Source organism: Capsella rubella, unplaced genomic scaffold (genome assembly GCF_000375325.1).
Source record: "Capsella rubella cultivar Monte Gargano unplaced genomic scaffold, Caprub1_0 scaffold_3, whole genome shotgun sequence".
Taxonomy (NCBI): Eukaryota; Viridiplantae; Streptophyta; class Magnoliopsida; order Brassicales; family Brassicaceae; genus Capsella; species Capsella rubella.
Window position 1 is genome coordinate 11,097,189 of NW_006238921.1, and position 15,041 is coordinate 11,112,229.

At 34.3% G+C, this 15,041-nt stretch overlaps 2 protein-coding genes across 2 annotated transcripts; both read left to right on the forward strand.

Moving 5' to 3' along the window:
• The first annotated feature begins 123 nt into the window (after nt 1–123).
• Nucleotides 124–1,551, forward strand: LOC111831523. The gene has a single exon (XM_023786141.1). The coding sequence runs from the start codon at nt 124–126 to the stop codon at nt 1,549–1,551; it is 1,428 nt and encodes a 475-aa protein (XP_023641909.1).
• Nucleotides 1,552–13,077: 11,526 nt separating this feature from the next.
• Nucleotides 13,078–14,325, forward strand: LOC17891254 (protein PELPK1). Its single transcript, XM_006299845.2, has one exon. It carries the CDS (start codon nt 13,156–13,158, stop codon nt 14,026–14,028), a length of 873 nt encoding a protein of 290 aa, XP_006299907.1. The 5' UTR covers nt 13,078–13,155; the 3' UTR covers nt 14,029–14,325.
• Nucleotides 14,326–15,041: the final 716 nt, after the last annotated feature.

Here is a 15,041-nt window from a genome sequence, read left to right on the forward strand (position 1 = left end):
GATTTTTAGAAAAACTAAAACCAAAAGCTAATTAAAAACTAGTAGTCACTTTGAACGGCAACAAGTTTCTTCACTTTGAACGTTTGGAGTGACTACTGGTGTTTGTTCTTACTGTGGTTAAGTATGGAATACGCACTTGACAAAGCTTTACAAGAAATGACGTTAGAGGAAGAGAGACCAATCATATTAAAAAATCTTCCTCAATTCAGTTCTTGTGAAAGGAACGTTTGCAGCAGTATTGGGCGTCTCTTATGCCCAGAAAATCAGAAAATGTCGAAGGTTATCCATGATATGCCAAGGCTGTGGCGTGTGTACAATAGGGTCCGAGGCATAGCTTTGCCTAATGATCGGTTTCAATTCATCTTTGATTCGGAAACTGATCTGTCTATGGTTTTGAATTCTGGTGCTTGGACGTATAATGACTGGAGCATGACCTTGGAGAGATGGGTTGAGAAACCGCCTTCAAACTACTTAAAGGTATTGCCGATTTGGTTACGTCTTTGTAACATTCCGGTGAATCATAACACAGCGGCGACTGTGAGAGAAATTGCTGAATACATTGGTCAGGTTACCGATGTGGCCTTTGGTCCGTTGAAACCTCAGAGTAAGAGATATGTTCGTGTGAGAGTTTTGTTCGATGTCAATAGGCCATTGCGAAACACCTGGGCACTACAGATTCCATCAGGAGAGACTGTTACTATTGGGATTGAATACGAACGTATTCGCAGAAGATGTTATCAATGTCAGAGGTTAACTCATGACAAGGATCGTTGTCCATTTAACCCCTCAAACCGACAAGCAATTGCTACGGGAGGTGTTAAACCGGCAGCGATAATTCCATCAAGACTGATTCCAAAAATCAGTAAAGACGATCCCCTCTTTGGTGTACTAACAGATGATGACGTGGGGATTGATGTTGTTTCTGGAAAACCAAAGATTGCTAAGGAGGTTTTAGATGAGATGAGACAATACTTATCTGTTTCTGATCCTCAAATGAAGAAAGTTAACATAGAAAGAGTTCGCAAGTCTGTATGGGACTTAGAAGGAGATTCAAAAGGTCAGAAAACGTTGCTGAGGTTAGAGGCTCCAACAAAATTTACCACTGATGTTGACAAAGACAAAGGACTAGTTTTCGATTTTTCTGGTGTCAATGAAGCAACTAGTAATAACGAAGGTTCGGTTACGTCTGCGGTACGTAAAGGAACAGCCATGACTCGTTTATCAGAACCTGTTCAATCGTCTTCTGCAACTTATGTCTCTGCTGCTCAATCTGAGTTTGGTTCTACGGATATTAGAGCTAGTTTTTCAGCTGGTTCTACCGGAACCAAAGTCAAAAATGGAAAGCGTAGAAGACGACCACATCAATGGGTGAGAAAAGCACAAGCAGTGAAGAAGGTTTTAGAACCTATTCAAACCGATCAAGACCTGGATGCTGGGGAGGGTTTCAAGTCAAAAAGGAAAGTTGTTGATGAAGCTATTGTATCATCAAAAATTGCCAAGCGTGATGAATTTAAGGTGGTTCCGAATGAGGAACCGCCGAGCCAAGTATGAGTTTTATGAGCTGGAATTGTCAAGGATTGGGGGGGACTTTGACAATTCCTACCTTGAGGGAGATGCGTCGTGAACATTTCCCGGATTTTCTGTTCCTCATGGAGACTAAAAACTCCAGTTCTCACGTTTTGAATTTACAAAGGTCTTTTGGATATGACTATGCTCATATTGTTGATCCAATTGGTTTGAGTGGTGGTTTGGCTCTCTTTTGGAAAGCAGCTTATGAGGTAGAGGTTTTAAGTGCAGATCATCGTATCATTGATATCAAAGTGAAATTGGGATCTCTCTCTTTTTTCATCTCTTGTGTATATGGTGACCCCATTTTTAATCGAAGACAAGTAGTATGGGATAGATTAATTGACATTGGTGTTTCTAGAGATGCTCCATGGATGGTTTTGGGTGATCTTAATGAGATCACGGATAATTCAGAAAAGCTAGGTGGACCAGCACGGGCATAATCTACTTTCTTTCCTTTCCGGAATATGATAAGTGATTGTCGTCTACGGGAGGTTCCTAGTCTTGGTAACAAATATTCATGGGCTGGAGAGCGCAACAAGATTTGGGTTAAATGCTGTTTAGATAGAGTGTTGGGTAATACAGCTTGGTTTCATCTTTTCCCAAGAGTGCAAGCTGAATTCCTGGAGCGAATAGGTTCAGATCACAGACCGGTTTTCACTAGATTCACCAATGAAAACATGTCTTGGAGAGGACGGTTCATGTTTGACAAACGTTGGTCTTCTAAACCGGCCTTTAAAGATGTTGTGAAGGCTGGTTGGTCTAAGGGCGAAGCAGCAGGCCAAGTTTCATTGATGAATAGGCTTGCGAATTGTAGAAGACATATATCTCTTTGGAAGAGACGGACTAATCAAAATTCCAAAGCTCGCATTACTGTTTTACGACAGAAGCTGGATGATGAGGGTACTAAGTTACAACCGGATTTTACCTTCATAAAGTCTTGCCGATGGGAGTTGGAAGAAGCCTACAGAAAAGAAGAATTATTTTGGAAACAAAAAAGCAAGGAAAGATGGTTACAGGAAGGAGATCGCAACACTAAGTTCTTCCATGGCAGTGTTCAAAGAAGGAGAGCTCAAAATCGTATTTTTTCACTCCTAGATAACCATGGCATAGAACAATTTTCTGAAGGTTCTAAAGGAGAGATTGCAGTTGAATATTTCAGGAAAATGTTTACAAGTACTAAACCCTCTACTATTTCTGAAGCGTTAGAGGGGATGACGGTGCGAGTTACAGATTCTATGAACACGTTTTTGACTCGGCCTGTCTCTGGTGATGAAGTAAAGAAAGCGGTATTTAGTATCAAAGGAGAGAGTACTCCTGGGGCAGATGGTATGTCAAGTTTTTTTTATCAAACTTATTGGGACACTGTTGGACCTCAAGTCATTGCTGAAGTCCAAGAGTTTTTTCGATCTGGTGTTCTTCCTGCTGAATGGAATTTCACTCAGATTTGTCTCCTTCCCAAAAAGCTTAATCCGTCTTCAATGTCTGATCTTCGCCCCATCAGCCTCTGTTCTGTACTCTATAAGATAGTCTCAAAGATTTTATGTAGTCGTTTAAAGCCGTTTTTACCAGACATTGTTTCTGAAACACAAGGAGCTTCTGTATCCGGAAGACTTATATCAGACAACATTCTGCTTGCTCATGAAATGATTCATGCTTTACAGTCCAGCAATACTTGTCAAGAAGATTTCATTGCCATTAAAACAGATATGTCGAAGGCTTATGACCGAGTGGAGTGGGATTTCTTAGAAGAACTAATGATTCGGCTTGGTTTTGATATTAAATGGGTTCAGTGGATTATGAGCTGTGTAAGATCAGTTTCTTTCTCGGTGCTTATTAATGGTTCATCTCATGGTTTCATCAAACCAGAACGGGGTATTCGTCAAGGTGATCCGTTATCTCCCTTTCTCTTTATTTTATGTGCTGAGGCTCTTGTGCATATAATGAATAAAGCAGAGATGGAAGGGATAATTTCTGGCCTGCACATTACTCCATCTGCTCCGTCAATACAACACCTTTTGTTTGCGGACGATAGCTTGTTTATTTGTCGAGCTACTTTCCAAGAATGTTCAGAGTTCCTGAAGTGTTTACAACTCTATGGATTAGCTTCAGGGCAAGAGATAAATTTTCAGAAATCTTCTATTACTTTTGGTAAGAAGCTTGATCCGATAATGAGGCATTTACTTAGTTCTTACACTGGAATTACTCAAGTAGGAGGTGCTGGAGAAGTATCTTATTCAGCAAGGAGCTTCTTGAAAGAGGTCTGATGAAGTCGATTGGAGATGGTTTGAATACCCGAGTGTGGATAGACAAGTGGGTTCTGGATGAGGAGCCACGGCGACCGCTTAATAAAGATCTTTTCCTTAATGTTTCTCTTAAAGTGGAGTCGCTTATAAATGAGCATGGTGAGTGGAATGTGCCTCGTCTAGAGGAGCTATTTTTCCCATGTGATGTGGTTAGAATTAGATCATTTCCGCCTCAACCTCGGTTACCTGACAAGGTGATTTGGGCTTACACTAGAGATGGCCGGTATACAGTGAAAAGTGGCCACTGGTTTTTGAATCATGAAGCAGAGAAGTGTAACATGCCTCCGGCCAATGTTCTGTTGTTGAATAAGACCAAAGAAAGGGTGTGGACAATCTTAAATACGTTTGTTTCTCTGGCGTGCTCTTTCTGGTGCTATTGCTGTTGCAGATTGTATGAGAAGTCATGGTTTGCAGGTTAATCTGTTGTGTCCAATTTGCCATTGTGAGGAGGAAACAGTTCCACATGTTCTATTTGCGTGTACTTTGGCGAATCGTGTTTGGCAAGCCTCTCTCCTTCCACTTCCAAGGAATGGATTCTCTTCTTCGGTGATGGAGAACCTTGATCATATGTTTGATTTGTTAGGTAACATTTCAATTCCAGAACAGAGACGTAAGGCTATACCGTGGCTACTGTGGGGAATTTGGAAAAGCCGGAACGATACTATCTTCTCTGCTAGAAACAATGATCATAACATACTTATTGCCTCAGCTTTGGAAGACTCTGAGGTTTGGTTTCATCAACAGAGTGTAATGATACAAGACACACAAGGCGTTGAGTGTAAGAGCAATCGTTTGGATACACGGTGGTTCAAACCTGCTCTTGGTCGACTCAAATGTAATCTCAATGCTTCGTGGGTGACGGATTCTTTCTTTTGTGGAGGTGCTTGGATCATAAGGAATCATGAAGGAAATGCTTTATTTCACGCAAGGGATGCTTTCGTTCCGCATATCAATAGAATCTCGGCTGAGCTTTCCTGCATTTTGTGGTGCCTTCGAAGTTTAAAAGATCTTCATATAATGTCTTGTGAAGTTTGGACAGATTGCAACGCGGTTTTAGCGGCTTTGGAATCACCATTGGAATGGCCGAAGTATAGAGCTCAGCTTGACAAGATTATACAAGTAAAATGTGGTATGGGGGAGATTTCATTTCACCTGTCATCTACAAAAGCTAATTCTTTGGTTAGAGAGATCGCGAGCAGTGTAACCAGGGACGGACGCTTAACTTCATACTTAGCCTTAGGCGGGCCGGCGTGGTTGCAGGAACGACTTATCTTGGATAGCCATTGAAGCTGGAAGGGCCACTTTGGTTTAATCGGTTAACTTGGTTGATTTGTTTTAAGTTTGTTTCCTTTGTTTTCTAAATTTTCTTCTCCTCTGTATTTCAAACTTTATTGGTCATTTTCATTCAATGGGAGAAAAAAAAAAACTAGTAGTCATTCAAAGCCTTAGCTTGGTTATCCAACCTTCGTATAGCAATGGGCTTTATTTAAGTCTTAGGTTGTAACTTCTCCTATCTATCTATCTATCTATACTATTAAAATATAAGCATTTTTTATAGGGGTAGCCAAACAGATTAAATAGAAAAAATGAAATAAAATGTAATCTTAAACCTATAGCCAAACATAATTAATGACAGATTTTCAAATGAAAAAAATATGCTTTAAAATAAATAAAAAATCAAAATTAATAACTAACCAATATTTATGAAATTCATAATAAATTTGTACCATAAAATGTGGCCTATTAAATTTGAAATTGTATATTTGTAAACATATTTTATATTTTCTAATATATTTTACCTAATTAAACTAATATATTTCAAAATATTATAATATTTCAATTTTTGAAACGTTTAAAATAAATTAATATTTCCGGATCTCTTATACATTCCCTTTAAGCATATTTTATAAGTTATTATTCCAAATATTCACATATTTGATGAAACCAAACCATTCTAAATATGAGTTACTAGATTTTAACCCACGGTACACCGTGGAGAAAACTTTAGTATGTTTTATTTTTTAATTCAGTTTTTTAAGTTATGCTGGAATTTGTTTAAAAATCATTTTGATTTGATATGTCGTATATTAGTTTTGTTAAAAAAATAGTATAATGAAGTTTTAACACGTTTTGAAATATAAGATTAATGATATTTTGGTTTACAAAAAAAAAAAAAAGAAAAAGATTAATGATATTTTAATATTTTAATAATACGAATCAAACCCATCTTTTCATACAGCCTGTGTATAAATATTAATTTTAAAACAAATAAAATTTGCAAAAATTGCTTCCATATATATTTTGCATAACAATATTAATCTGTTTTAACCAGTTTTCCAATATATAAAATTTAATAATTATTAATATTTCATAACACCAATATTAACTAAATCAGTTTGATTCTGCATGTCTTATATTGGTATTGTTAAAAATAGAAAAATGAAGATTTAACCAAGACTGAAATAACATATTAATTAATGATATTTTAATTTTTAATATTTAATATTGATTCATACAACTCGTCCTACATCATAGTTCGTTTGTATTATTTAAAATTTATTATTAAATTTAAATATATAGATTATAATATTTTAAACTTTTCAAAATTTTAAAATTGACTATATACGGAAAAATTAAACAATTTATCTAAAATCAAACTAATTGATATACAAATTTTAAAGTTTGGATGTTTATTAAGTGAAACTTTCTGCTCACTCGGGTTTAAATCCATTATGATCATATGTATAATAGGATTTTGAACCATTCTCTAATATTTAAGCGGATTTGAGATGTTGAACACATACTTTTTATATTAATTACGTGATATATATATCTGTTTCTAAAATTTTGAATCACAAAATATGTAGAATTACATAATTAGATTTTATTAATTTTATGTGTTATATGATGATTCAAAACAATTAAAAATCAAATCAACAAATATGATAGGGGAACTATAATTTTAAATCTTCTAAAAAAATATGTATTTCCATTTGTTTTTTCTAAATATTTTCCTTTTTTTAAGATATTGTATTAAATGCAGTGGCATTTTTGTATATATTTTGAAAGTCTATGATTTATTTCAAAAACTGCTTTAAAATTTTTAATATAGATAAATAGTATATCAAATAATTATATCTAAAAAAATAACTTTGCAAGTACGTAAGGGTGTGAAACATTACGAACATTACCCCGCCAATATCTGAACAGAAAACAGTGAATGTGAAATGGGAACGGAGAAATATTTCCAAACTATTCCTGATAAGATCTATGAAAGATAAATTTTGTATAACAATCTAGATAGCTTTTTTTTTTTTATCTATATTCAAATCTCATAATTTCATTTGAATATCAGCTAACTTTTGAACGAGTAAATATATACTTTGGATGATAATTTTAAAGTTTAAGAGAGTTTGAGAATATTCAAACGTAAGATATGAGTATCATGTCTAAATTAGAAAATTTATCAAAATGTTTGCTACCCACGAATTTTTGCAAATTCAAACGGGACAAATGTAAACATTGCTCATGTAGCTTTCATGGGATATAGTTTTTACTGGTAAAAAAACATCAAATACGTTATCAAGGTGGATTGTCCACCTTGAAAATTTAGGTAATTCGTTTTGGAGAATTTAATATTTTTGGCATTTATCTGATTTCATAGTTTAATATAGGCCTGGGCAAAAATCCGAAATCCGAAAATCAAACCCGAACCCGAACCCGATCCGAACCTGTTACTGACAAATATTCGATAGGGGGTTAGTGTCTTGGTAGTTCAGGTTTGGGTTCGGTTTCGGTTATATCCGAAAACCCGAACATACCCGAATGTATATATACACATATATTATATATACATAAGATACATTACCTACTGTACTAGACTATAAGTTATACAAACGGTTGAGAGACTTGGGCGGTTGCACTTCCCCTTTTTTAGTTGCAGTAATCCCTTTTTCACTAAATCTTCAAAGTTTTTCTTCTTCTCTTTCTGAGATCTTACGTAATCCCTTTCATTTGCAGCACAATTTGCTTTTTTTTGTTCTTCTTCTAATTATTAGGTTCAAGGCTACCTTGAAGTTGAATCTCTCTTTTATTTGTTTCATGGATTTGTGTTTTTTATTTTTTTTGTTGAATGTAGGATTTTATGAATTATGTATTATGAATTTTAGGACATAGTTTGGTTTTTTTTTTTAATGATAATGGTTACTTTGAATACATAATAACCGAACCGAACCCGAAGTAATCCGAACCGAACCGATCCGAACATATAAAATATACGAATGGAGGCTTGAGGTGTACACCCGAAAAACCGAAAAACCGAACAAACCGAACCGAACCCGAATGGACATCCGAACGCCCAGACCTAGTTTAATAGTTTACTAAAAATATAATTGATTACATTAGTTTATAAGTGATCCGGATCCGACCTCATGTCGAACCGGATCTATTCTCATGTCGATCTTGATCTGTTTTCATATTGATACAAATATAAACCATTATTATTACAAACATTCAGAAATTTGATGAAACCAAATCATTATAAATATAAGTTATAAAGGTTATATCAAAATAATTATATCCACAAATATATTCCCGCACATACGTGCGGGTCCTTCTTGCATGAAGACAACATGTCCATGTAGAGCTGACACTTACTGATGTATGTTTCAAAGTCGTGGAGGCACTAAGCTTATACAAGAAAAGATTGGAATATATATATATTATGGTTCGACAATAAAAGAACTAAAAAGCTTTTGTTAATTCCAAGGTCTAACTTACATTTTGTATAAGCGAAAAAAAAAAACTTACATTTTGGAAAACTTTGCTTACTGTTTCACATGGACTAGGGTCAGAGACCACTGGGGCTGGTGGGCTGCGGATCAAACTAAACTAATGATCAGTCTATAAATAAAATTGTTTAAAAGCATTAAAAATGGGTAATAGAATAGTTAAAGCGCCTACTTCAAACCGTGTCTCCAAACAGAGATTCACCATGGCTAGTACCCCTATCCTGATCATTGCTACTAGCCCTGTCATTTCTATTCCGAAATATGCCTTCAAACAGAGAATAGTCATCTTTATCGCTCCTTGCCCTGTATGAATCATCATCGCTACTGGCTCTATACGTACACGGAGTAGATCTTTCTGGACAACCAAATTTTATTTTTTTATTAATGATGACATTGATAAATGTAAAGGCATCTTAAATGATACAAACATGGTGACTGGAGAGGGCGAAGCCAAAGATCAAAACATAATAAAAAGTCGCATATAAAGCTAAACCATAAGAGAAGTATTTTAACAAGTAAAAATGGTCTTTTGCAACTGACATTTCTTTTCAGCACTCAAATTTTCAAATGTACTACTCGTGATGTATACCAGTACGAGTAGGTGAGCTGCGTGCAGGTGCCGGTGCATGCATGAGCAGAGGATGTTACAGGTGCTGGTCGAGGTTGAGGTGAAGAACGAGGAGTAGAAGCAGCTGATTGAGGTCGAGGTGAAGGGCGAGAAGAAGATCTGCTGCCTGAACAATTAGAAGAAAAAAAGAGACATCATTTGATTTGTTACATAACATTTAAACCTGTAAAGCTAAACACTTGGAGATCTCGAAAAACTACACTTACCATTCATTACTATGGCGATTTTCATTCAAAACGTTATGTATTTTGCCCACACAAACAGTTCATCTGTTTGTATTAAGATTTAAATATTGAATAGTTTGAAAATTTATAATTATATTGAGAGTTTGAAAAGCTCGTTCAAGTCTGCATATGATTAAGTTTGTAAACAATTGTCCGTTAAGTTGGTTCATTTGAGTTAGCTTTTTATTTGATGACCAAAAATAAACTCATATGTATTTGAGTTAGCTTTAACCGTAAGTTTGTTTTATCATTGTCACTATTTTAAAATTTTATATGGTTTTCACATGTCCAAACACTTCAAACTTATTTCGATTTTTGTTAAAGCTGAAAGAAATCACCAATATACAAGAAGGGTTTGCAAGACATGATCAAACTCTGCTGATACCACCTCCTTATGGAAATCATACCGCAAAAAGTAAGTTTACAATGATTATAATTAAGTTACCAAACAATTATATATTCAAACCGTGTGATGTTAATCGGTATATTCTTTTATGCTAGGTAAACGATGTTTTGGTTCTACTTCATACATTACTAAACAACAACCATCACACTGTTTCACAAGTATATAACTTGCCCAGGATAACTTTAGAACAAGAATTTACAGATATGTTATTCTCTGTATCTTTAGAAGTTGAGAGTGAATTATTTGGGATATTTTTTTCTGCAACAATAGAAAAAAGCAAAGGCCCAGCAAAAAGAAAAAGTATAATCCCACGAGAAGGATTTTAGAGCATCCGCAAGGGCATAACCAAGAAGATGCAACTTAGTGTAATTATAATATATTAATAATGTAATAGTGAATTTTAAGAACCAAACAAAATTAGGTAGGTATTGGTTGAACCCTTAGGTTCTTACATTTATAATAATATAATAATTAATTTGATTAATTAATTTTTAAAAAATTTAAATGAAAAATTATATAAACATATAAATTAGAACAACAATAAAGATAGAAACATATAATTATAAACAAAACATAAACAAAGTTTATAAAACTTTTGAAACAAAACACAAACAAACTTTATAAAACAAAATATAAACAAATAATAACAAAAAAGATAATTAAAGAAAAAAAATTAGAAACATAAAAGATAGAAACATAAAAAAATAAAAACATAAACTTAAAAAGAAGAAACATAATAATTAAAACATAAACTTAAAAAGAAGAAACATAATAATTAAAACATAAAACATTTTTGGCTGTCAAAAAAAAAAAAGAAAAAAACACAAAACACAAAACATTTTCTTCACCCAGAAAATCAGCCTATCAGGGATTGCCACGTGGCATAAGACTCTGTCCAAAAAGAGTCTTACTTAACATCCGGATGACTCTTAGAATCCAACTATTCTGAATATAAAGCCTTAAACAATTGCTCTAAGCCCCGAGAACATATTGCGTTAAAGTTGCTCTTAGCCTAAAGGATACTTAATTCAGATTGTTTACTTAAACTGTTTAATTATATTGGACAGAATAAATTTTAAACTTTTATTATTTTAAAGTATTATAATTGATAAATTTAAATTTAAAATAAAAATAAAAAATAATTTTACTAATAAAGTTTAAACTATCATATAACGGGGTTATATGGTAGGACATATTATTATTTGTAATTTAATATATTACTATGCTTTATCCTCTGATAAACTAGATGACAATTTTTTTTACTTTTATATATAATTTTTTGATTTTATGTTATGTTATTAATTTTTTATTTTATTCATATATACTTTTTTCATCTTCAAAACATAAGTTTTTGTTTTTTTCCACTAAATCTATATTAGTGGAAGTTCTTAAAAATTAGGTTAGCCCTTAAGAATAAACTTATAAATTTTAAACATCAAAGTAAAATATATATGTGTGTGTGTGTGTGCTTGAGTAATTACACACTTACACTAATTGGTAGAGAAAAATGTTATATATCAAAATAAAATGTAAAAACAGTTGTCCCGTGGTGTTACATGAAAATTAACTTATTATAAATGTAAAATTATCACCAGACGGGGTTCTATGGTGGGATGGGTTTGAGCCGACATTCAAATTAATTTAAAATATATTAATCCGTTGATGCAATACATGTAAATAATTCCGTCTAATGATATATTTTACCCTTTTTTATAAAATTGACCCACATAGATCCCATAAAACATATTGCTAATTATTGCAAAACAACAAATATATATATAACTTTTAAGATCTATATTAAATTCCAGGAAAACTGAATTTTTTCCAAAATAAAATAATCTATTTATAATAAAAAAATCATAAAATTATATTTACATAAGTAAATTAAAAAAAGGTCCCGTGGTACAAATTCTAGTTTGATGTATTTTGGGGAGAAAATGCGCGTTCCGTATGTAATCCTCTGTATCATAACAACAAAGATTACGGTTTTGTTGTATCATAACAACAAAGACTAGGGGAAAAACGGGGAAAATCAACCCAAACTATTCCCCGAAGGCATTTTCATACCCAAACCCGCGTATTCTGAATTTTACAACCCAAACTAGCTTTCAATTCAAATAACCAACCTAAAATACATCAATTTTGGTCGATTTCAACCTCGACGTTAATAATATCTCTGCCCATCTTGAAGATTTGGACAATCAAGCTTAAACTTCTGTAAAAACCAAGAGAACTGGACTCGGGTTTTACAAAAGCTTAAGCTTGATTGTCCAAATCTTCAAGATGGGCAGGGATATTGTTAACGTCGAGGTTGAAATCGACCAAAATTGATATGGTTCAGGTTGGTTATTTGAATTGAAAGCTGGTTTGGGTTGTAAAATTCAGAGTACATGAATTTGGGTATGAAAATACCTTCGAGGAATAGTTTGGGTTGATTTTCTCCGTTTTCCCGTATTTACTAGTATAACTTTAGAAATTAGGCATTGAATCTGCTCAGACCTTGTTTTGGCTGCAGAAGATCTTTTTTTATAGAAAAGAGGATCAATTAAACTTTATTGAAGGAATCTTTGTCACCGACTTGAGTTTTACCCAAATGTTATAAGTTTTTGAAGATCAGTAAGTATCAAATAATACATTGTACAAATATGACTTTGATGACAAAGAGCAAACATACACACAACCAAAAAAAAATCGATCCAAGTCGTTGTGTAGATTACCGGCCAAACCTAAACATTATCATTTTTAATTAAATGGTGTTTTCATACTTTCAAATCACCAAAAATTATGTATTGGAACTAGTTTCGATTCATTGGAGTTTTTTTTTTAATATATATTTCAAAATCAATTATCCAAATAACCTTTTACGACTTGTATAGTTTTATTAACCTTTTTTTTCTTTCTATGATTGTATCTCATATGTATTTTTCAAAATTGGGAGCTTCTAGTGTTACAAAGCTAAACCTTACGTGTAGGCGTGTAGCTAAAACATGAACACGTAAGCACCAAACCTAAAATTCAACTAGATTGAAAATGGAGAGGTTAAACAAACTTTATTATATTCAAATCTCTCTACATAAATTTCCCACCAAACTCTATCTTTCTTCTTCCTCAAAACACTTATAAAGACCATAATCATCTCATCACAAACACAAACCAACAACAAACACTAGAAAAGCTAAAGAAGCAACACAAGAAGAAAAAAAGAAGGGCAAGAGTTCTCAAAGCAAACGCATACATGGCAGTTATGAAGCAGAGTCTCTCTACTGCTCTTCTCTCATCACCATTGTTGATCGTATGTCTTATTGCATTGCTCGCTGACCCGGTTTCAGTCGGAGCTCGAAGGTTATTGGAGGATCCTAAACTGGAGACACCAAAATTGCCTGAGCTACCCAAATTTGAAGTTCCCAAGTTTCCTGAGCTACCTAAACCAGAGATGCCTAAGTTACCAGAATTTCCAAAGCCTGAGCGACCAAAGATTCCGGAGATTCCAAAGCCTGAGTTGCCCAAGTTTCCAGAGATTCCAAAGCATGAACTGCCCAAGTTTCCAGAGATTCATATACCAGAGTTACCAAAGTTTCCAGAGACTTCTAAGCCTGAAGTGCCTAAGTTGATGGAGACTGAAAAGCCTGAAGCTCCCAAGGTGCCTGAGTTGCCAAAGATGCCGGAAGTTCCGAAGCTTGAGGCTCCTAAGTTGCCGGAGATTTCAAAGCCTGAGTTACCAAAGATACCAGAGATTCCAAAGCCTGAGTTACCTAAGATGCCAGAGATCCAAAAGCCTGAGGCTCCTAAGGTGCCAGAGATTCAGAAGCCAGAGTTGCCAAAGCTCCCAGAGATTCCAAAGCCTGAACTACCAAAGGTTCCAGAGATCCCAAAGCCTGAGCTACCAAAGATTCCAGAGATTCCAAAGCCTGAGCTACCAAAGGTTCCAGAGATCCCAAAACCTGAACTACCAAAGATTCCAGAGATCCCAAAGCCTGAACTACCAAAGTTTCCAGAGATCCCAAAGCCTGAGCTACCAAAGGTTCTAGAGAATCCGAAGCCTGAACTACCGAAGATGCCTGAACTTCCCAAGATGCCGGAATTTCCAAAAGTTCCCGGAACTTCTTAAAATCTTATTGTTCCAGAAGAAGGCCATGTCCAGCTACTACTACGTAGCCCCATCCCACGATCTTTAAAGTACCATTTCACTCCTTCTATATTTGTCTGTTTGCAGAGATGCATACTTCTGTCGGTCAATTCGTTAATGGTTTGGTCTCATAGTCATAGTTGTTTTTGCTTTTTCGGGTGAAGGTTTATACTAACACACTTATACTCTTATTATGTTGTTATATTTGTATTGTATGTTTCCATACATATTTTGTTGTATTTGATATACTTTTTTAATGGAATATCCTAATTTTAAAGACATGTTTCTATTCAAATACACAGCATGAAATTTCGAGAGAACTGAAGCATGAAATTGCATATTTCTTAATTCTTATAACTCATGTTCTCTACTGGACTTATGAAACTACTATTTATAAACCAATGTTTGGGACTCAAGTCTCCTATTTTTTTTTCTCTACACTTGTATGTTGTTACCTTTTTGTAGACTTGTATGTTGTTTCCTTATTTCCACTTGGGTATAAACTTTGCAATTGTAGTGACGTTTTTGGGGTTTTATACGTTCGAATGATTGCTCTTTAGTATCACATATCTCATGACTCATGTCCAAAAGACCAAAACATATGAAAACATAGAATACTTTTACAAAATTGAAGATAAGACAAATTATTTCCTCTGCTGATGTGCAAAGTATCATACGAAAAGCTTAGAGGTCGCCGGTTCGAGTAGCGATTGGGACGAGACCATATAACATGCTTTGGTCTCGGGGCTGAGGGGATGTATGGGCTTGTGAGAGAACCTCTTTGATTATTAAAAAAAGAAGTATCATAACAAAGCTAATTGGGATGCGCTCTTGTGCTCCTCGGTTGGTCTTTCTCTGTTAATGCTATGTTACTCTGCTCTGATACTTTGTTATGCCCAAAAACTTAGTATCTCTAATTAGGTTAATTTTTGGTAACGTGCTTTCATATGAGGGTTCTATATTCTATAATACGCAAAACGAAACACATGAACACG